Source organism: Mustela nivalis, assembly GCF_964662115.1.
Source record: "Mustela nivalis genome assembly, chromosome: 2".
NCBI lineage: Eukaryota > Metazoa > Chordata > Mammalia > Carnivora > Mustelidae > Mustela > Mustela nivalis.
The window spans coordinates 3,087,644-3,110,085 of NC_139021.1; the positions used below are offsets into that span (position 1 = coordinate 3,087,644).

The 22,442-nt window shown below is 57.4% G+C and overlaps 1 protein-coding gene across 3 annotated transcripts in view; it reads left to right on the forward strand.

Annotated features, from left to right (window-relative positions):
• Positions 1-22,442, forward strand: part of AGO2 (argonaute RISC catalytic component 2) — a 105,568-nt gene that overhangs the window by 24,356 nt on the left and 58,770 nt on the right. For 2 of the 3 annotated variants that reach the window (XR_014308794.1, XM_082720694.1), the window contains exon 2: positions 21,535-21,727. Coding sequence is in view for 2 of the 3 variants with exons in the window: in XM_082720694.1 (XP_082576820.1) it covers positions 21,535-21,727 (193 nt within the window). In the remaining variant the exon portion in view is untranslated. Of the gene's footprint in view, positions 1-12,617; positions 12,680-21,534; positions 21,728-22,442 lie in introns of those variants that run through there. The other variant, XM_082720695.1, reaches the window with a different exon arrangement.

Sequence of the window (22,442 nt, forward strand, 5' to 3'; positions counted from 1 at the left end):
GGGGAGAGCGGTGGGGGCCTGTGTGTGAGCCCCTCGTGCTGGCAGCCGTCTGCCGAGCCGTCTCACTGAGCCCCCGTCCCGAGTTTGGGCTCTGCCTGCTTCCTTTAGGCAAACCAAAGGGTCGTTGATGTTCGAAAGGACATTGTGCATTGATGCTTTTTCTCCGTGTGATTATGGGAAGATGTCACCATGTTTGTAGGACGCCTGCCTGAGTTGTACATGTCTTATCGAGAACCTGACCATTTATAATCGTACAAAAGGACGTTCTGCATCGTTGTCGTATTGGCCGTGTGGAGTATGTCTGCCGACCGAAGGCAGGGGGTGTTGATGGCAGAGTGGGGCAAAGAGTTAGTTTTGACACTGCTTCACCTCGCCGGAGTTCACTGACCTGTCCCGCCAGACGTCTTCCTCTGCGCGAGAGCCGCGAGGGGTCCCGTGCTCGCTTCGCTCCCAGGCCGGGGAGCAGTCCGGTCGCTTTCCACCTTGTTGGCAAGGCCCCTCTCAGCTTCCTCATCCGAGTTCATGAGCATTCGTGTTCCTGCTCAAGTCTGCAGTCCAGGGGGAGGCGGCCAGAGGACGTGACCGCCGGGGCTCGGCTCCTCGTGCCATAGTGGACGGCCGAGCTGGACGCCCATACTCTGAGCAGCCTCAGCCCCTGGGACAGCCCAGCCCTCCGCCCAGCCCCTAAGGCGCACGCGTGCTCATCCACCTGCCCCCCCCGGGGGCGGCCAGACACAGGCATCGCCTCCCCGGCCCGCGAGGAGCCTGGGCACGCGTCCTGTCCGGCTGGTCCCCCTGCCGAGCATCTCTCGGACTTGACGCGGTACCGCTCGCTCGCTCGTGTGTGCAGGCCCGGGGTCTGATGCTCCCCGAAGCCCTCGTCTCTCAGCCTCAAGCAGCACGAGGACGTGGCCAGTTTTCTCCTTCCTGCGCGTCCTCACTCACCCGCCGGACCTTGGTCGCTGCTTAACGAGGACAGTTTAAATGTGGAGTCACGGACCGGGACGCCTGAGAAATGGCTGCTCCTTACTCTCGGATAGATGGTCGGGACCCTGGTTTCCAGGGGCCTCAAAATCGCTTTTTCTCCGGCTGCTGGAGTTCGCGTCGGTGCGCGCGGTCGGCCGTTCCTTCCCGAGCCAGGCTGCCGGTGGGATTGTCATTTTCCCGGAAGTCACCTCCCAGCGGGGAGCCGCACCCCACCAGGCCTGGGGTGCTTCCAACTCCCCGCCCCCAGGCCAGAGTAAGCGTGGTCACTCCGCTGGTTTTAGGGACGCGTGTCCGTCTCCATGTGGCTTAGGGAGCGCCGCAAACCCAGAGTCGAGCAGCCTGTGCCGGGGCCGCCGCCGGGACAGCCTCGGGCCCAACACGCAGTTCCTCCGAAAGCCCCAGGCGGTCACGGGTCCCCCGCCGCAGGTGACCGGCGGGGGTAGGCCGGTGGGTAGTGGGCTGCATGACTGCGAGCCGGTTCCAGCCGCGAGCTCACCAGGGCCCGCAAGAGCGACAGCGCGGATGGTCACCGGGGAGGGAAGCCGCGCGTGCGAGTCCGGTTCGTGCGCTGCCCTGAGCGACTCCGGAGACAGGAGAGCCCCAGGCGGCTGCCGGGGCTGAGGGAGGGAGTGGGCAGTGCGGGGTTTCCTTCTGGGTGAGAACGGCCTGGAGCCAGACGGCGGTGCACAGCCTCCTGAAGCAGCTAAAGCCACCGGATCGTCCCTGGGAGTTGGTTACGATGGTCCGTTTTACGTTACACGAAGTCTAATGCGATTTCAGAAACCTGACCCCGGGTCACTTTATGCATATTCCCGAACCCAGATTTGGAGGCTCAGCCGTGAGCTTGGAGGTGCCGGTGCACCGCACGTTCTGGTGGGCGGTTCGGATTGGCTCGCGACAGACCGGCAGTGACGGTGGGATCCCACCTCCTGCTAACCCGAGCTCGCCAGGATGCGGGCGACCTGGACTCCAGTCGCCACCAGCAGCAGAGGGTGTGGGGGGGGCGCCCCCCCATCCCTGGCCTCACTGATACCAGATAAGACAAGATCCAGCCAGTGGCTGGGAAAGTGCCGTAATTGTGCCATTTAAAGATAGCGGTGCCTTGCGTCTGGCATAGTCCATCGCCCAAGATGTATGCACGTGTCACTTTTCAGTGTTTTGAAGAACAGAGTACATTTCTATTTACGTTCAATTGTGGGCTTGTCTCTTATGGAGGGACTGATTAAAGAGGCCCGCTGGTCCTGGGGATTCTATCCACTGGATATTCAACAAATTTACTCCTAATTAATTATTCTGACTCAAAAAAAATTGTACCTCTCCAGGGTGGCAGTATTTAGAAGTGACATTTCAGATATCTGGCTGTACAAATTGAGAGCATTTCCTGGTGTCTGTCGTTTGGTAAATTTGCTTTTAAGTATCCCCTCGGGGGATTGTACTCATTCCTAGAGAGTTCGCCTCCCCTGGAACCTGACTGAGCCGCAGGTAGCCCTGCAGGAGCCTTGCCGAACACGCGGGAAGTTAGACTGGAAACAATGCTAACGCTTCCGTTTCAGTCTTTTCAGATGCCTTTCTTGGGATAAAGAATATTCTGGGATTTGTTTGTTTTTTGGTGACAGCACAGTGGTATTTACTGTTGAACCTGTGCGGTGTTTTGTTAACATTAAAATAACGATACTTTTCACAAAAGAGAGGGTTGGGAGTTTTCATACGCTGAAGTCTGAGGTGAACCGCGTGATTGATAAGTACGTTTCTGAAGCGAGGGGATGGTTTTGTTTTCCTGTGTTGGCAGCTCAGGTCATGATCCTGGGGTCCCAGGTCGAGCCCCGCGTCGGGTTCCCTGCTCAGCGGGGAGCCTGCTTCCCCTTCTCCCTCTGCTCTCTGCTCCTGCAGGTGCTTTCTCTCTCCCCAAGATAAATAAACAAAACCTTTAGAAAGAGCCTGGGGGGTTCTTCGTGTTCAGTGTAGAAGACAGTGGCTGCAGAGGGACAGAGTCGTGGGGATGCACAAAGTCCCCAGGAAGTTTCAGTGTGTCCGTGTGGGCCCGGCCGCTGCAGCCCCCGTGGGAGGTGGGCTGAGCACGGTGTCACCCTGAAAGGAGGGACCTGGAGGTGGCCTGGGGCTCTCCACGGCGCCCCCCCAGGCCCCCTCTGGGGAGCAGACTGGTGGCCGTGGGCCCATTTGCCACAGAGGAGTGGGACAGAGAGGAAAGGGCAGGCAGCCTGTGAGTCTGCCGCTCGCGGGCCCCGGGGCCAGGGTGCCCCCCGCAGGGCCGTGGAGCTGGGCCCAGCTAGAGGCCATGGCAGGGCGATGCATGCAGCACATGGAAGCCTCTCTGAAAAGGCAGGACTTGAACACAGACCTGGAATCGAGCAAGCCCCAGGGTGTCCGGGGGAGACATGTTTGGGGGAGAAAGGTCCCGGCAGAAGCAGGGTATGGGGTGTGGGGGGGCAGGTGGGGATTTGGGGGTAATCCCACCGGGAGGTAGCGAGGGTTTGGACCTGTGCGTGGCGGAGAGGGGAAGCTGACGGGTTCTAGGCCCGTGGGACAGTGTCTTAAAGGTAGAAGCAGGAAGATTATATTTTTAAGATTTTATTTATTTGACAGAGACAGCGAGAGAGGGAACACAAGCAGGGGGAGTGGGAGAGGGAGAAGCAGGCTTCACACTGAGCAGGGAACCTGATGCCGGGCTGGATCCCAGGATCTGGGGTCATGACCCCAGCTGAAGGCAGATACCTAACCAACTGAGTCACCCTGGTGGCCTGAGGCAGAAAGATTTAGGTACAGGCTAGACGTGAGGGAAAGTCAGGGGAGGACAATATTGTGGCCCTGAGCAGTGGCCTCTTGACTGAGATGAAGACATGGTGTGTGTGTGTGTGTGTGTGTGTGGTCGGTCAGGTGTAGAGAGTGCTGGAAGCCATGTGGCCAGGAGAGATCACCAAGGGCCTGCTGTGGATGGATGGTGGGTGGTGGATGGGGGTGGACGGATCGTGGAGGGAGGGGTGCATGCATGGGGCAGAGCTCATGAGCAGGGTCCAAGGCTAAGAGGCAGGAAGGCAGGAGGAACCAACCCAAAGACTGAGGAGGAACAGCTGGGGGCCGCCCACACTGGACGGAGGCTGACCCGCTTCCTGTCAGGCGCTGCCGTGGACACAGGTGGGCAGAAGGTTGACCGTGTGATGTGGCGACCGTGCCGGAGCAGCTCTGTGGCGGGGGCACACCGGTCTCCTGCGGAGCCGGGGAGGGGTTAGGGGGCGACTGTAGACCAGCGGGCCGGCAGCTGGGGGAGAGAGTGGGATCCAAAGGTTGTTGTGTTTCGGAGTCTGTCGGGGCTTTTTACCTGTGAACATCCTTGTTCTCGTTCTGTAGTTTCTCAGGACGTACTCCCGGGCTGAGAGTATTATTTCCTTCTCGTGCATCTGCACTATCATTGCTTCGTTTGGGGCGCGCCTCGCCGTTGAAGTCAGCTTCTGTCTAATCAGGGTCGCTCTCTAGCTGGTCTGCGATTCTCTCTCTCGGGCCTTAAATCTTTTCTCCCTCTTTGTCTTGTTTTGTTTAATCTGGAAGGACATGCGGCGAGTTTGGCTGCTGTTGGGAATAGCCTGCTTGAGAGGGGAGAGTTAGGGCAGAGAGGAGGGGTTGCTGGCGCCGTGTCCCTGACGTCAGGCACCGGCCTGCGGGCGGGAGCGCTGGGCCCGGCAAGGACGCCATAGTTCTTCCCGACGACAGAGGCTCCCAGAAGAGGGGGTTGGGGAAGACGGGGTGGGGGGGTGGACGGAGGCCTCTTTCCTGATGGCTGTGATGCCCCCTATGAAGCCTGTGAGTCCGACGCTGAGGGGAGGGTGCGGGAAGGAGGTGCCAGACGTTTGGCCTGGGTTGTACAAGCTGCTGGGGGGCCCCAGGGAGGCCGGAGGGCTCTCCAGAGCGTGGGACCCACCGGGAGCACGGTGTTTGTGTCACGTGTGGAGCCCAGGCTCAGACCAGCGTTGCGTCAGCCTGGGGTCCCTGCGGAGCCCGCTTGTGCTCAGACGACTGGTTCCTCGTTTTGTTTCCTTCCTGCCTGTAGCGCTGTCCCTCCCCGTGAGCTCTGTGCTGCATCCGGGTGCTTTACAGCAGGATGCCCCTGCCCTGTGTCGAGCTGTGTGCTCTCGGCAGCCCGGGACCCAGCGTTTCCCGGCCTGCTGTTAGTTTCTCCCCTTCCCTGAAGTGAGGACGTGACTGGCAGAGGACTCTGTCCTCAGCAGCGTGTGATCGAAGATGTGCTCCTGGGGCCTTCTTTGTCGTCACAGGATGGACTTGCAGTTGGACATCTAAATGGCCCGTACCGAATGGGGGGGCCTTGTAGGGAACAGCACTTCGGAAGATCTGGTGGCTGTGGTTCCACAGAACCTCAGGGGCGTGTTTCCGTTACCTGTCACCGTGGGAAGAGCCCTCGGGGCTGAGCGTGTTGAAGCGGAGCTGTTGTGCTCCTGGACTCTGTGGGTCGGAAGCTTGGACCGGACGCCGAGGGGAGATGCTGCTTCTCGGCTCCGGCCTGCCTCAGCCCGGAGGGATGGCGCGGCTCGGGGCTGGGGCCATCTGGAGACCTCTCCGCCCACATGTCTGGCACCCGGGCTGGGTTGATGCCAAGGCTGGTTTCAGTGGGGACTGCTGGCCAGAGTGCCCATGCGGCCTCTCTGTGTGGCTTGGGTTGTTCTTCGAGGAAGCGTGTCAGGAGGAAGTATCTGGAAAACAGACGTTCCCAGGGAGTGGAAGGAAGCCGCATGGCGCTTTCTGACCCAGACTCAGGGGGAGGGGACTCGGACCCCGGCTCTCAATAGTAGAGGATTTGGGCTGCTTTAAAACAGTTGCCGTGTTGTCCTTCCAAAACACTCAGGACCTGCCTCGGCAAGAAGCAGAGCCTCAGAGCTGGCTGTGCGGCTCAGGATAGCCATCAGGAACCTGGTGTTCTTGACCGACGGGGGCACGGGAAAGCCTGACCCTGTGTGAGCGCTTTCCGCTCTCTGCCATCCCACATCACAGCAGCTACGAGCTCCTGACCCTTCCAGGCCCTCCTGATCTGGCCAGGCAGCCAGAGCAGGCATTGCGGCTTGCCCGGTGAGTCCAGGCTTCGGAATCAGAGGTGCCTGAGTCCAGGTCCCAGCTCTCCTACTGTGGATCTGGGGGACCTCGGGCGAGTCAGTGCACCCGTGGCCATCTGTGTCTCTTCTGCAGAATGGTGAACCCCCCTGCCTTGCCGGATGTGTCGCCAGCATCACAGGGAAGATGAGGGGCCATTTGTCTGGGCACCTGGTGCTTGGGTTGTAGTAACTGGGAGCTGTTGCTGGGGAGTAGCTGTCCCTGGTCCTGGGATATCATAGAGTCACACGTCCCACCGCCTCCGTTCCAGCAGGAAATCACCCAGAATCTGGCTGCTTCTTCTTCTTCTTCTTCTTCTTTTTTTTTAAAGAGAGGGAGAGACAGAGAGAGCACGCATCTCAAGCAGGCTCCACACCCAGTGCAGAACCCGAGGCGGGGCTTCATCTCACCACCTCAAGACCGTGACCTGAGCCAAAATCAAGAGCCGGATGTTTAACCGATTAGACCAGCAGGCTCCCCTCTGATTTCCTTTTTCTGTGAACAAGCGAACATTTCTTAGATCTTTAAGCCCCCCGTGATGCTGACATACCAGCGTGCGGCAGGGGTCTGAACAGAGAACATTCGTTAACACGAGGCCAGATGGCAGAGGCAATCACTGAGCTCAGGACTAATTAAGGAAATATCTTTGCAGCAGAGTCTCTCCTTGGCCCTTCTTTGTACCTGTGGTTTTTGTTGTTTGTAAATGGCATCTTTGTAAAAGTCATTTTCCTAATTAGTAGCTGTTCAGGTGTAGGAATGCAGTGGATTTTTAGTCTTGTTTTCAGGAAGCTCGTTGGATTCTTTTTAGTTCCAACAGTTTCTGCGGATTCCATCCTGGTTTCACACAGGAGGTCGTGCCGGCTCCCTGTGGCCCTTTCGTGGGCTTATTTCAAGGCGTGTTGCTTGTTTCTTTTTCTTTTTCTTCTGTGACTGTACGTGCTCAAGTCTGCTGAAGTGGCGATTTCAAGCCTTGCTGTTCGGTTCTGAGCTCAGGAGAAATCCTGCAAGTACCCCTTTAGCGGGAGTGCTGTTCAGGAGGTTTCTATTGGTTGACCTTTTATTAGGTCCGAGAAGTTCCTTCGACGTCGCCAGGTTTGTCTCTTGTGTCACCCGTGAGACAGTCTTGATTCTCAGACAACACAAGGAGCGTCTGCTGGGGCCACTGTCCGTCTGTGCGAGCTGCCTCTGCTGGACGGCTGCCCGGACCTCCCCGGTGGGGCGAGTGCTTGTCCCTGTGGCTGGGGACCCCGTCACCACGGGCTTTTGCAGCAGAGGTGCACCTGCCAGCCGGGCACCGAGCTGCAGCTCAGCCTCGGGGTCTGTGGAAGGCCTGCAGCTCGGCCGCAAACCTCTGAAGTCCAAGGTCAAGGGCACTCTGGCGCCGGCTGCGTGCACGTGGGATAGAGGAGTCACAGAGGGGCGGTGGACTGCAGAGCACGGCATGGTGCTGTCGTGAGGCTCTGGTTGAACACCCTGGACGAGAGCACAGAACTGGACAGGCAGGGAGGTCGGTCTGGTGAGCGGCCACATTGGAAGGATCGTCCCGCCGGAAGGTGGCCGGCGCTCCAATGGCTCTGGGCCCTGCAGGGTTTCCAGGAGAGATGACCCCCACCGTAGCTCTGGTTTTTAGGGGAGAAAGAGAGCGGCAGGGTGGGTTGGGGAGGGAGAGGGCAGGCGGAAGCTGAGTGGGGGGCCTGCCCTAGTGTCAGGGTGACCCGTATATGGAGAGCCCGGGGCCACCAGGAATCCGACCACCTGGCAGGCTCATTTGAATGGAGAGGTGGAGGTGCTCTCCTGGGGCAGCTGCTGGGCCCGGCAGGGAATGGGGGACGGGCAGGGGGTTGTCCTGGATAAGATTCTGTGGAAGTAACTGGGTTAAACCAGAAGGAATGTGACATGACGGCAGGTCAGGATGCTGGCCGGGTTTGGCGGCGGGTGTGAAGCAGTGGCTTGGTGATGTCATTCCCCAAGTACCTGCCCCTAAGGGAGCAGATCCTGCTGAGTCCTGCTGCCTTGGGCTAAGATGCTTCTCTTGGGTGTGATGGCTTCACTGTGTCTGAAGAAGCCCCGACTTTATCCTGCGTCAGGCTCGGGGGGGCTCCTGTGTATGTCCCTTTCCCGCCTGGGCTGCCTTGTTGAGCAGCTGCACTGCTTTCTGGGGCCCTCCGCCCATGGCACTGTCTGGTCTCATTCCTCCTCCTCCTCCTTTTCCTTCTGTGTTGGGCCACACAGAATTCCTCGGTGGTAGACAGGCGCCCTGCAGCCTGGGTGCCCCGTGTCACCTCTCCACTCCCCAGATGGCAGATGACAAGGTCATGTGTTTGCAGATGACGGAGAGACGGTGGGTTTCACTGCCTTGCTGATAAAAACAGATGTTTATTCTTTTCAAGATGGGCAAAAAGTTGAGACTTCACTTTGTAGCCTCATGGGACAGGACCAAAGCTGTGGTTTTTCATTTTTGATATAATTTTCTTCTTCCTGATTCCTATTCTCTTAAAATACATCGGGCTTCACGAGGTAATACTGATGGATCCGGTTTCCGTGGGTTTGCGTTTGCTGGAGACACTGGGATGCTGCTTAGTCTGAGCCCATTACCACGTTTAAGGCTTAAAGTCAGGAGTGAGCCCTGGCCCGGGAAGCCACTCCATGGCCATGCCTTCCCCGCCGGGAGAGCAGAGAGGAAAAGCCGTGGCTGCCACGCCTGGGCCACGGCTGCCTCCCCGGGTCTGCTCATGGCTGGCTGTGTGTGCGTGCGGCACCTGGCTGTGCTTATAGCGAGTGCTAGCCCAGAGATGAGATGTGCTCAGCATTCTGTTTTCTTTTCCATTAAAAAAAACAAAAAACAAACAAACAAAAAAACCCAAGTAAAACGTTGGTGCTACCTGCATTAGGTGGTCGGGGCTGTAGCCAGATCGTGGCCCCACCTGCCCGGGTATCAGTGCTGCACTCCCCGGGATCAGTGGTGCCACTGCGTGGGGGTGGTGGTGGTGGTGTGAGCTCAGCTTTGAGACCCCCGGCTTGTGCATGCTGGAAGATTTTAGGTACGTGAGGTGGTTTCCAGCTGCCTCAGAAACTGATGGAACCGTGTAAGCTGAAGGGGGGAGACGGAGGACCCCCCCCCCACCATCATGAGTCAGACAGCTGTGCAAAGTAGCGGGCTTCCTGCAGAGCTAGGGCCGTGGGGCACATTTATAAATGAATGGAAATAGGTCTCTTAAGTTTCTTTTCCTTTTATGCACTTTCAGTATGGGTTCCCTTTATCTGGGCTATAAAACCCAAATCATGGCTTTAATGTTATACTTTAACAGGCTGGCTTGCAGTGACGCAGAAGAGCATGAGCGGTTTGGGACAAGGCTGGGTTTATATCCTGCCCTGTGGGGCACCCTCGGGCAAGTCCTAGGGACTGGCAAGCCCCGTGGGGTTCCCTGGGACGGGGCCTCGCAGGGTGGAACTGGGGTCAGATGCACCTGGCGGCCCTGGCAGGTGGCCTGTAGCCGCCCATCCTATAGACTACGGAGCGTCTCCTCCGAGCCAGGTGCCCACCCCTCCACCTGTGTGCATCTGTGGGGCTGTGGATGGGGACTTAAAATATACGTGGGAATCATCACACATCTGCCTCAGATCTTGAATTGGGCAAGTTTTTAAACCTCTCCGGATGTCTGTTAAGTGGGGTACCAGCGGTGTGTACATCTTTTTATTTAAGTTTGGAAACTGTTAAACTGAGACAACTAGAACAGTAAACACCCGCACCCCCTCCCTGATTCTATTCAAAGTTGCTTTCATCAGTTTTTAAAAGATAGCTTTACTATTATTTCTCTAATAATAAATATAATGTACCCACTTAAATAAGACACCAAGAAGAGCGAGTTGTAATGTGAGCTCTTAGAAATAATCACCATGGATATTCAGTTTTATGAGGCTTCTGTACGTTTCCCGTTCCTGCACCAGATGTGTGTGTGCAAATGCAGGATTTGCACGGACCCCTTCTTGGAGCTTCCTCCCACTCAACCCCATAGGACCTCTTCCCGTGATGGTGAAGACACACAGGGTCAGTAGATGAGCGCAGCACACGTTCCCCGGTGAGCAGTCACACCTTCCTGTCCTCTGGCAGAGGGTAAGTGCTCTGTGCACGTGTCTGCGTGTTTTAGGATAAAGGCCTCCATCTTGAGTTACTCCACCAAAGGGCACATGATCTTAAAAGATTTCTGAAATACACCTTCAAGACCATTGAGCTTAAGAGAGTGATCATTTTTTCAAAGCTCTTGTAAATATCAGCTAGGCAAAAAAAAAATTTACAGTTTTCATTCACATTTTTTGGATGGAGAGCTGGGTATGTTTTCTGTTTGTTGGCTACTAGTATTTCATTGACATTGTCAGCCATAGTCAATGCCCACTTTCCTGTGGGAGTTTTAAATTCTTTGTAGTAGTTTATTTTACTTTTTTTTTTTTTTAAGATTTTATTTATTTGATGGAGAGAGAGTGCGCACAGCAGGAGATGCAGAGGGGGAGGCAGAAGCGGGCTCTCTGCTGAGCAGGGAGCCCAGGGCGGGGCTCGATCCCAGGATTGAGATGCTTAACCAACTGAGCCACCCAGGAGCCCCAAAGCCTTATTAATTTATATAAACTCTGTATATCCAGGTTTATATTTTCGCATTTGTGAACTTATTGTCATAAAATTTTCTGAATTTGTAGGGCAATTAGAGAAGCTTTAAAAATCTTACATAGTCAGATTTGTCTTGGTGACCCCCGCATTTTGGTTCCAAGAGCGAAAGCATTCGGACTCCCAGATTATAGAAGTTTATTGAATTTTGAAGTATTTCTAAGGATGTCTTTGTTTCACTTAGAAATGTCAACTCTTACAATTTGTGTTTGGTTGGGATTTGTCTTGTCATGAAGAGGTTGGGGAGCTCACCTTGCGTGTCCCTCAGCCGTCCCTGCTCTGCCGACCCACGAACTGAAATGCCGTCTCAGCCCACCCTGCCCCGTCCTCACGGCCGCTCCTGAGGACAGGGACGCCGTTGGTGCTCAGGAAATGCTGCGGGAGTGGAATCAGAGTCAGCGTACCGGGAATGCTTCAGGGAGCTGGGCACACAGACCTGCCACGGCAGCTGTCACCGTGTGCCGAGTGCTAACTGAGTGAACCTGGGGTCCTGTGTTACTATGCACTGCTAGGTCACCCATCTCTTTAAAACATGCGTCTGACTTCAGTATACCCACTGTCTCCAAAGGACTTGAGTCCGCTTGGCCCGGCGGCAGGGCTCACATGGTCTGCTAGCAACAAGACCTGGGCTGAGCCCAGCTGTCCCTGTCCCTTACCTGCTTGCTGTCCCATATGTACCTGGGGATCACTTGTGCCTGAGCCGGGGTGGGGAGTGGACAAGAAGGTGCGTGTGGAGGTTTCTGCGGCAGGCCCGGCGCACCGGGGGCCCCGACGCTTCCGCAGGTGTCGTGGGAGAGTGTGAACCAACCCACGCACCAGAAGGGGCAGTTCTGTGGGTCCTGCTGCTGCCCAGAGATGTGCTTGGTAACTAAGAGGGATTCGTCACTGTCAAAGAGCACAAGAAGTTCTGAATTTCCTGCTGAAGAGGGAGGGAACAGGAGGGCGGTGGGTTAGATTCTGGTAGGCTTGGGGTGATGAAAAGAAGGATTAGGTTCTTTGGTGAAGGAGATGGTCCTCAAGTACAGGAGATGTCCCTCAAGTACAGGAGATGTCCCAAGAGCTCTCTGCGAGGGAGGTTGGTCCATTCCGTGGGCCATGCCGGCAGAGGGCCCCGCTGGCCTGGCACCGAGTCACCCTCCAGGGAGCCCCGAGCTGTGTCCAGGAGGGTGGATGTGAGGATAGAGGCGGAGGCGCCTGGAGCGCACCCGAGTCTCGGAGATGCTTGATAAACGTGGCTTCTCTCGTCGCAGTGGTGGAGACAGAGCGTGGGAGACGGAGGATCGTCTTCACCGGACGCATCGTGTTTGTGCCACGAAACGCTTGACACTGAGTAACAAGGGAAGGTGTTTCTACCAAGCGTGTGACACTGAGATATTCTTTTATTCATCTCTTCATTCATTCATTCAACAGTTGCACAAAAGCAGACATAATCCCTGCCGTGGCGTCTCTTTCGTTCTAGTGGGCGAGGCAGTTACTAGCCAGAGAATCACAGAATCAAGAGAAAGTCGGACATGGTGAGCGCCGTGGAGAAGCGTGAGGCAAATGCACCATGGGGTGGTCCGTGTTTTCACGGAGCTTTTGAGACGGGCTTACGTCGCGTGGTGAAGTCCTGTGACAAGCTCACGGGAGTGTCGGGCCACGGAGCGGAGCCCACGCGGGTGGTGCTCATGGCAGTCATTGGGCTGATGCTTTGGTGGGAGGGAATATACGCTTTACGAGTATTTCTTTAATTCTCCCTTGTGTTTATTCCCGTTTTTGTCATACTGTGGACAGATGGGTCGGGTCAGAGGAGGTGTCTTTGACATGGGGGGAAGTTTATTGAAACAATTTTTATGGGAAATTTTTCTATTTACAGATCACAGAGATGACTTTGGGGACCGTTGCTCAAAGAAATCGTGTTTTAAATGATGACTGGAGGTTGGTTCACCAAAGCCTGTTTAAAAATCCTTTGTGGGTGAAATTCTTAGCGTTTCCAACGAAGATGAAGAGCCGTCCTGTTAGTCACTGACTTGAGGGCAGTTGGGTGTGTGGCTCATAACCAGCCCTAGACTCTACGTAGGTGTCATGTATCCTGAGGCATGCGTATCGCTCACTGAAACGAGGTTAAAATATTTTTGGAGTATTACTCGTTCAACCACAAGAGTTGACTGAGGCAGTTCAGTAGCAATCTTCCTGCCCGCTTGGCTTGCCGCCTCCCCCCCACGCCCTCCCCCTGCCGTGGGCACCTGCCAGGACCGTGCGGTCACCTGGGAGCACCTGCCGTGCTCAGCCCCTTGCCCCCTCGCCACCCCCACCCCCACTGCCGCAGAGTGGCCGGCCACCCCCCTCTTCCCTCATTGCCTCCCAGGGCCACTTTTTCGGGTGTTGCCAAGAATCAGGCTACAACAGCTTGGAATTTCCCAGAGGGTTTTTTTTACCAAGAGAGGAAGAAATGAAAAGATTTACAGGAACTGTGGCCCGCATGAAGGTGACACATTTCTAGAGAACAGCTCTTTGACTCCATGGTTGGCTTCTTTCCCTGCGGGGCTATCATTCCCGCCGCCCCCGCCGCCCCCTTGCCCTGGGAGCCTGCCTGGGGTTTTGTCTGCTTCTTCTGTCTCTCCTCACCCTCCTCCAGAGTGGGAGGTGCTGCGCACACCTGCCCCAGGGTGAAGGGCAGAAGCGAGCGCCTCCCGTGGCTGTGGACACGCCCCATGCTGGAGAAAGGGACTCATCGGATGGTCTGTCAGCCTTGGGGTGTTTTCGGAGCCCCCCACCCTCCGGGCTAGCTCCGAGCATTCCCTTGAAGCTCGGTGTGGGGCCAGCTGCGTCCTGAGCCCAGACGCCGGGTTCCGGTGTGCTGAGCGCGGAGTTCTCCTAGGCCGTGATGATGCACACCTGCTGAGCCCCCGGCCGCCTCTGGGAACCGCCCCCCCCCCCCAGTGTGTCCCCTCCATGTCCCATTTTACTTTCTTCGTGCCCTTGCAAGTGTGGGAGCTCATAGGCCAAGGTGGGCTTCGGAGGTTGGGGTCGGGGGTGAGCGCTGGCTGTTAGAGAGGGTGACCGTGACCCAGACCGCGACCCGGCTGGGTTCGTCTCCTCTAGGCCGCGCGGCCTGCACCGGATGTGGGAGCGGAACCTCCCTGTCTTGGCATTCGGCCAGACAGAAACCCGTCTCTCTGGGAGCTCGGGCGCGCTTGGTTTGGGGTTTTGGCTTCTTTTCCTTCCGGTCGGCTGGTGGGTCGCCTGGTCTAACACTGGTTTGCACACAGTGTGGTTCTCTTTTCTCTCCAGCTGACGGGAGCCCATGTCCCTGTCTGCATTCGTAGCGCTTTGTTCTGAGAATGGCCCCATTCAGCTCCCCAGAGAGGCTGCTGCGGTTGTGTTCAGTGGCTTGGGGGGGCCGTAAGCCATAGCTGCCTGTGCAGGCAACAGGTGAAGGCGCTGAGTGGCAGCCTGTCTGTCTGTCTGTCCTGGTTGTAGCAGGAGAGTGCTGGTCGGACGGCTTCTGCTCTCTGGTCTGGGCCCCGGGAGCCTTCAGAACCTGTCCTTTTCTAGCCCATGGTGAAAGCAGAGGTACAGCAGACACGGACCTGGGTGGTGGTCCTACCCAGCCACTGCCCAGCCGGGGACCCTGACGAGTCACTCAGCCCCAAAGCTGCTGTTGCCTCTTCCAGGGATGCCCAGAAGCCTGAAGGAGCTGGCGCCCGGCCTGGCCCACGTTGTGGCCTAGGAGGCCTGGACGGCCTTGAGCTATTTTTGTCACTTTCTCTTGTCTTCATAATTTCTGGCTGATGCCCAGTATTAGTGAAAACAGAATTCTAGAAGGAAATGGAGGATACATGACATTGAATACCAATGCCTGCTTCGAGGCTCTGGAAGGATGGTGTTCGGTGGCAGATCTTTGACTGTCCTGGTCCCGCTGAGACATGGGTGCTGGTGGGCTGGGCTCCCTTCCTGGAGGAACGCTGTGTTGCTGGCCCTACAGCCAGTACAGCAAGCGGCACGTCAGCCAGTTAATCCAGAGCCTGGACCGGTAGTTACCTGCCAGTCACCGAGGGCCAGACTCTGTGTTAATTTAATGACTCTGTGAGCTACTGTATCGAGGAACATTTAAGTTACCCAAGGGCAAAGAGTCACCCAGGTCCTTTTGTTTTGGAAGATGCTGGGCTGCTAGTAAGATGTGGTGAAGGGAGCCCTCGCGGGGGTGGGAAGCCCCAGGCTCCCCTCTCCGTGGGCTTCCTCTCGGGCCCCTCCCCCAGGCGGAGCTCCCAGACCCTCCTGGAGCCAGGCTCACCCCAACTCCGTGACTCAGAGCAGGTTTCGGGGGAAAGGGTGAGTTACTGTCTCCCCACGGTTTCCAAGGTGACTTCCGGCCCCAAATTCTGCTGTTTATTACGTGTCCTCAGTGGCCAGGGATGTTGCTCTTGGCCTGATGGTGGAAGCCGGCGCCAGGACATTGGCGTTGGTCCTGGTTGTGAGGCGCAGGGGCAGTGGCGGTAGGGAGGAGGCTGGGTGCAGGGCCGAGGCTGCTCCAAGCCAGTGTCTCCTGCCAGAGTGTAGGCCGCACGGGTTACGCAGGGTTTGTACGAATTCTGTTCCGTGTGCTTCGGTGTTTAGAAAACAGCAGAAATGAAGAGCTTCTCGGAACAACGATGCTTGTCTGCTGCGGCCTTTCTGTGCTCGTCACCAGGTAAACTTGCCTGGTGACTGCTCACTTCTTCCCCCCGATTTGCTTCTAGGTGAATGGGCAGAGCTGTGGGGTCCTGAGACCATGTACAGGTTTGGTCTTGGGATGAAGACGGGCCTCCCGTTTTGAACACAAGCCCATGCTGTCAGGCCTTAGCAGGACGTCTGATGTCTGATTCCCAGCGCCGAGCCCCTGCCTGGTAGGCAGCCTGTGCGGTGAGCCTGGCCAGCCGGTTGCCATGGCAGCTGGTAAATCATGAGCTCACATCACATCGGGGACAGGCGCTGGGGGGGGCAGCCGCGGAGACAGACGCCTGGTTTGCAGGCCTGCAGGGTGTGATGCTGCCTCTGGGGCCTTCCGTGTCCGAGGACCAGCTAGCCACCCCCCCCACCGTCACCCCACCACGAACCTGGGGGGGCGGTGTTGGTTTGTGACATTATCGGGAACTGAGACGCCATCTTCTCTGCTTAGAGATGAGGCCATCCCATCCCCTTGGAGCAGGCGGTTCTCATGCATTCGGGGTCATGAAGCCCTTTGTCAGGCTGGTCAAGGTAATGGGTAGAATAAGAATGTTTTTCAAGGCACAGGACGAGACACATAGGATGACGAGGAAAGCTGGTCATGTCGAAGTACAGTTAACAGAGTAACAGAACAAACGTTACCACGTTTAGTGAGGGTCCGGCAGCCAGTCTAGTAAATACCATGGTTTTGAAGTAGCAGTGAGTTTAAAGGTTTTTTACTTATTTGAGAGAGAGAGAGTGTGCATGTACCCACGAGCTGGGAGAGGGGTCAGGCACCCAACTGATAGCCCCCCAGTGCCCCACAGTAGCAGCGGGTTGGAACCCGTTCGCCGCCATGTGGCCGGGGAGCCTTCTGTTTCCCCATGTCCCAGGTATGTCCTCGTGTGGTTGGTTGTCCTTGCTCATGAGGGAAAGGAGCGATGCATTTCACTTGGAGCTCAGCCCAAGTTCACAGGCCCTCCGAGCTGTCTGCGCGGGCTCCGGGCTGGCCCTCCGAGCTGTCTGCGCGGGCTCCGGGCTGAGACCTCCTGGCTCAGGGGTGCTCCCCTTGACTCTCCCTCTCCAGGGCCGGGGTCCGCAGGTGATGGGCCCTGCATCTCACTCTCAGGGCCCTGGCTCCAGGGCACTCGGCCTGGTCAGGCCTGGTCTGAGGGACACCTGGTGGCGGGACTTGAACTTGAGGAGGCCAGACGAGCTGCCCTATGAAGGCTGTGGGAGAGGCCAGGCAGGACCGAAGAGCAGGTGCGTGCCGCCTCCTGGCAGCTCCTGCGGCGGAGATGGGCCTTGGGCCTCACTTGTTTCTCAAGGAAGCCAGGACAGCAAAAAGAGAAAAACCACAGAACGCCAGTGTAGACGTCTGGGGTGTGGGAAGCTGAGCAGTGGGGGGTCTGGTCTCCTGTACATGTCTCCTGGGTCCTTTCGGTGGGCACGTGGATGGCTCCTGGCTGGGTTCTGAGGCCGACAGACATGTGTCCTGGAAGGACACCCATCATGTGGTCACCTGGACCCCGGGAAGTGACTGAAACGAGCAGAGTGGTTGAGGGGGCCCAGGGCACCCCAAAGGCCTGACGGGCTGTGTGGAGGAGCAGGAGACACAGCTCCCAGGCTGAGCCGTGAAGCGGTGGTGTGCCCATGGCCTAGAGGCCTCTGACGTGTGGGTCCCGGTAGCAGGGAGGGCAGAGGTGGAGGCCGGCGGGGCGGCGGGCTGGGCAGGGCTCGCAGCAGCCCTGGGGAAGATGCTCGTCCTGCAGATTCCGAGGCCCGGCATCTGGGCTCAGGACCCCGTTCCTGTCTGTGCACTGCGGCCTCTCACTCAGACCCTGTGTTCCTGGGGGTGCGTCCGTGCCTGACCTGGGGTCAGATTCAGGGCATTAATTGGTCAGCAAGTCCTTCGTTGTAGAGACCAGAAACCTGGAGCCCGAGCCAGTGAGGGCCGCGCGTCGATCGGGCAGTCTGTTCTCCGTGTGCGGGTGCAAGGGTGGCAGTGGCCATAGGTGGCACGGGAGCCCCCGGCAGGTGCTGCGGAAGGCAGGGTCCCCCTCGTGCGCTGAGCCCTCCGGTGGGCCCCTGCTGCCGCTCCAAGGACACAGGTAGAGGCGTTCCTTTGTGGGTCTTCAGCGCAGCGCGTACTGTTTACAGGGATGTTTGGGAACCACTGAGACGCATCGGCAGGAGACGGCTCCGTGCGCACGGCCCTCAGCGAAGATTCGTTGTGGAGAATTGCGTAATAGGACGTTAGATGAAAGCCGTCAGGGAGAAGTCTGCATGGTTGTGTCAGCGCAGGTGCACACATTGTGTGTCGTGCGTGTGTGCAGAGACTGACTTTGAACAGGGATTACCTCTGGTGGCGTCACAGGCAACTTTTCTGTTCTCTGTATTTTTTTGTATCTTCTGTAGTGAGTGTGTGTTTTGACGTCAGAGAAGACCGCACTGTATGAAAGCGGCCACCTGGTCCCTGTCCGTCATCACAGGTGGGGAAGCGAGACCACGTGTTCGGTAGGCAGTCGCCCATGGAGGCCACTGTGGAAAGTGCTCTGTGACCTGTAGTTAAGTGAAGAAGACAGGTGACCCAGACCCGCAGGCTCTCAGTTATCTGCTACGTGGGAGAGCCTCTACAAGTCTTGACTCTCTGGTCACCCCACTTCTTGTCCTGTGTGTGCACCCGTTACTTAGGGAGGGCTGGGACAGAAGCCCCGCTCTGGCAAGGGGGCTGCCAGGAGGTGGTGCGTGGGGCAGGTGTCACACAGCCTGCTCTGGGACCCTCCCATGAAAATAGGCGGGTGACACCCCCGCCCTGAGACCTGGATTTCTTGGGGAGGAGAGCCCCGTCCCGCAGAAGCCTTACATAGAACACAGCGACAGGCTTGCTTTCCACGGCGCCTGTAAAAAAAAAAAGAAAGAAAGAAAAAAAAAAACAGCAAAACTTCCCAGTTGCCGTGACCCAGTTGCTCATATAGGAAGTTGATTACTCATTCACTACGTCTCCCTTTCACTGATGGAGACGTGGCTCTAAAAATGGAATTTCTGAGCACGTGTGCCGAGTTCCCAGCAGCAGTTCCGCAAACACTCGTCGCCTGCGTTACCCGTGCCGGCTTACATGCTGGGGCTCCCCGGCCCTTGTAACGCGCTTCGGTCAGTGGTGCAACTCGCGGGTGCGTCGGTGGTGGGCCAGGGACTGTGCTGGCCTCGGACCCGCCGTTTCCCCCCTGCCGAGGTCCCTTCCTGCGGTGACCGTCCAGGGCTCCTGGATGAGGAAGGAGGGGTCGCCTTCCTATTCCCCAGGGTTTCGCCCCCCGGGGCAGCAGTCCGATGGCGCGGACACAGTGGAAGCACATTCCCAGCAGGACCGCGTGCCCCGTGGCCGGTGGGGAGGGGTGCACCTGCTGGGGCCGTGGGGCGGGGGAGATGCGGGCCTGGGCATCCGGTGGACCTTTGAGCAGAGGGAAGCAGCGTGTCTCGCGGAGGGTGGAGAAGCTGGGAGCACCTGGAGGCGGGGAGGGTGCTGGGACCAGCACGGGTGGCCGGCGTCAGCACAGCTGGAGAGGACCTGGGGTCTTACCGCAGGGTCGGGTTTTGGGGTGAAGTCCCCACTGAGCCGCTCAGGGACATCTTCTCTGGTGAAGCCCCCCCAGATCCTCCTCTTAGGCTGTCCTGTATTCAGCAGATGTTGATGGGGAGGGGAGGCAGGGGAGGCTGAGCTGAGGACCGTCCCCCATCTCCGTAGCACGCGCTCACCAAGCTTGGGGCCGTGGGCTTGGGGCGTGGAGCGCCCCCCCCCCCACTTGTCCATGGCTCCCGGCATCTCTGCTTCTCTGTTCCTCCTGCGGCGCAGGTGAGCGGAGATGGGCCACGGGAAGGGCGCGCATGGCGAGTTGCTCTCTAGGTGACACTGGAATTAATTTTCGGAGTCATCTGTGTTGACCGTGAAGAAGGTGTGTGTGCTGGTCGGCATTGGGTTTTCATCTCAGAACATCATCTTCCCCTGGGCCAAGAGCTGACCCCCACAAAAGCAACCGCCTGGCCTGGGCGAGGTCCCCTCCGGGTCCCAGTCCCGCTTGTCTTAGCATTTTACGACTCCTCAAGAGGCATGAGTCCCGGATCTCCCCGAGGGCAAGGCTGGGCCGGACTCTGTATCCTCATGTTAGGAGCCTTTCCTTCCCGGGGGCCTGAAGCTGCGGGGACCGCCCCCTGCTCTGCTTGGGGCACCGTCAGGGCTTGGTTTGTGGTCCTGTACTCTGCACACCGGCCCAGAGCTCTCAGGATTTTCGGGTTAAAAGCTAGAAGCAAGGAAGAAATAGCTTGTGAAGTCACGTATTCCGTGAACGTATCGCCGTTGTGTTTTCCCACCGCTTTCATTGACCCGGGTCAGTGACACGGGCCGTGGCAGGTTCCCTAGTTTCCCGCGGCGGTTCTCCGGAAGTGGTAGGTATCACGGAGACAGGAGAAACGGGCTCAGCCAGAGAAATGGGCTGCAGGCATGTCTGTGCCAGTGGTTAGATTTTAGGACAGTAAACTCATCCCCTCTAGCTGGGGACAAATGGCCGCTGAGGGGCGGAAGGAAGCCTTGCTTCAGAAACGGGCACCCCGGCTCGCTGCTCCTCTCTGAGCCTTGGACAGCTTCCCTTTTCAGAAGCAACATCTTGGCTCCGTAGCTGTGATGCACAGTCAAGAAACATGTGAAAAGCACCGTGTAAACTGGAAAGCCCTTATTTGGTGTGGCTGGGCACTTCCTGGGGCACAGTTGTCAACTCGTGTGCGGTTCTGCTGTGCTTCTGTATTCGCAAGATGCATCTTGTAGATTAGGCTTCTGCCTAGGAGCAGGGAGGGCGTGCGGGCAGACGGTGCAGTCCGCTCCTGGGCAGGGGCAGGGTCTGTAGTGCCGAGGATCACGCGTAGCCTGTGCCTGCGGGGAGCAGACCCGCCCAGTGCCCAGTCCTCTGCTGGCGTGCGTCCCCATGCTGCTCCGGGAGGGGCCCCGGGAGCTGCCTGCACTGTTCATGTTTGTGTCCTCCGTCCCGGACGTTACACGAGTAAGGAGTAAGGGGCACACGAGTGTGCTTGTTGAAGGGCTGGTGTGTGGTGTGCGAGTCTGTAAACACGGCATCTACGGTCAGAGTTGCTCCGTGAGACAGACCTGGAGGGTTCCAGGTGGTACAACTCAGTGAGAATAACAACCTTTGAAGCATGTTTGTTTTCTCGTAGAAAGAAAACAAAACAAAAAGAGTAACTGAAGGGCTCTGAGTTTTTCTAGGTCAGAAATGCAGTAAAAACAGCTTAAATTATTCTTAGTAGCGTACTTTCGTTTCCGGTAAATATCAGCAGGGATTGAAGTATGTGGGATTTTTTTCTGTCTTTCTCTCTCTCTCTCTCTCTTTTTTTATTTTTTAACGAGGATTTTAAAAAAAAGACAAGCAAAAATTAAGAGTATTCTGTTATTGGAAAATTATTTAGTTGATTTCTTTTCCTAAGCCACAGTGTGAACTTTACTAGAATTAGTGAAAATTTGCGTGGGGTGAAGTTTCTGTCTACTGTCTGTGGGGGAGGAGTACATCCCTTGCTTAAGTGAACGACTCACCCGAGAATGCAGGGCCCCCAGCGTGGGGTTCTTGGCCCCCGTATGCATCGTAACCCTTGGGTCTCGTCTCCTGAGAATTCACATGGTCCCGTTTTCCCGGTCTCTGTCACATGCAAAGACAGGGCAGCGATGTACAGACACACACATGAGCCGTGAGCCACTGCGGTGCCTTTGAAGTCAAGAGGTGGCTTGACGTTGAGGCCCCCCTTTGTGGAAATGTGCTGTTGGTCTGCGGGGAAGGGCGTGCGTTGTGGTTCCAGGGACGGGAGAGATGGCGCGGACGGGCGCCGGAGCACAGCTGTCTGAAGCCCCTGGAGGAGGGGTGGGGGGAGGAAGTGGTGCCCCGGGCGAGCCGTGGCAGGGGCCCTCGTGCGCCCCGCTGTGGGGGGCGGCGTGTGACAGCGGGTCCGCGGGAGCTGGGAAGGGCGGGCTGCACGGTGGCGGCGGCGCACGAGCTCCGGGAAAGCCGCTGCTCCCTGGGTAACCCGCGTTCTCTTGGCCCTTCCAGTGCTCGCGCCTCCCGCGCCGCCGCCGCCCATCCAAGGATATGCCTTCAAGCCTCCGCCTAGACCCGACTTCGGGACCTCCGGGAGAACCATCAAGTTACAGGCCAACTTCTTTGAAATGGACATTCCAAAAATTGACATCTATCATTACGAATTGGACATCAAGCCGGAGAAATGCCCCAGGAGAGTGAACAGGTATCTGTCGCTTCACCCTCTACCGGTTGTGACGGACGCGTGGCTCCCCTGCGCACGCAGCAGGCCCTTCCCCGGAGCTTTCTGTGCGGTTCCTTTTCCAAAAATGTCGTGTAGTTCATCGCGTCTTGATGCAGTTTGAGGGTGTAGGTCCGTGTTTGGACACGGTCCTGTGCCTGCCCGTCGGCTGAGAGCGTCTCCTTGTGCCCTCTTCGTCACTTGCAGCCCCGAGGCCACTGCTCTGACCTGTGTCACCGCTGGTTTGTTCCCTGCTGCGGGGGAGGGGCCGGGGCACAGAGGACTCGCACAGCCTGTGGGGCGTCTCCGCGACCTGCTCCTTGCACTGGGCGTGAGTCGTTGAGACGGACTCGTATTGCTGTGTGGCTCAATAGCTTCTAGTTGTCACTGCCGAGGACTGTCCCATGATACGAGTATTTCATAGTTTCTTCATCCTCTTGTTGGATGCTTGGGCTGTCTGGGTTTGGCCATCATGAACAAAGCTGTTGAAGTCTTTTGTGGGCACGCACGTTTTCGTTTCTCTTGGATGCAGGAGTGAAGTTGCCGGGTCTCAGGGGAGGCGCAGGCTTAGCGGCGTGAGACACCGCGAAGGGGCTGTCCGGAGGGGCAGCTGGGCCTCGCTCTCCCACCGTCCGGGCGAGGTTCTGGTTGTCCCATGTCTTCAGTGTGTGGGACGGTCAGTCTTGGGGAGTTTTGAGGT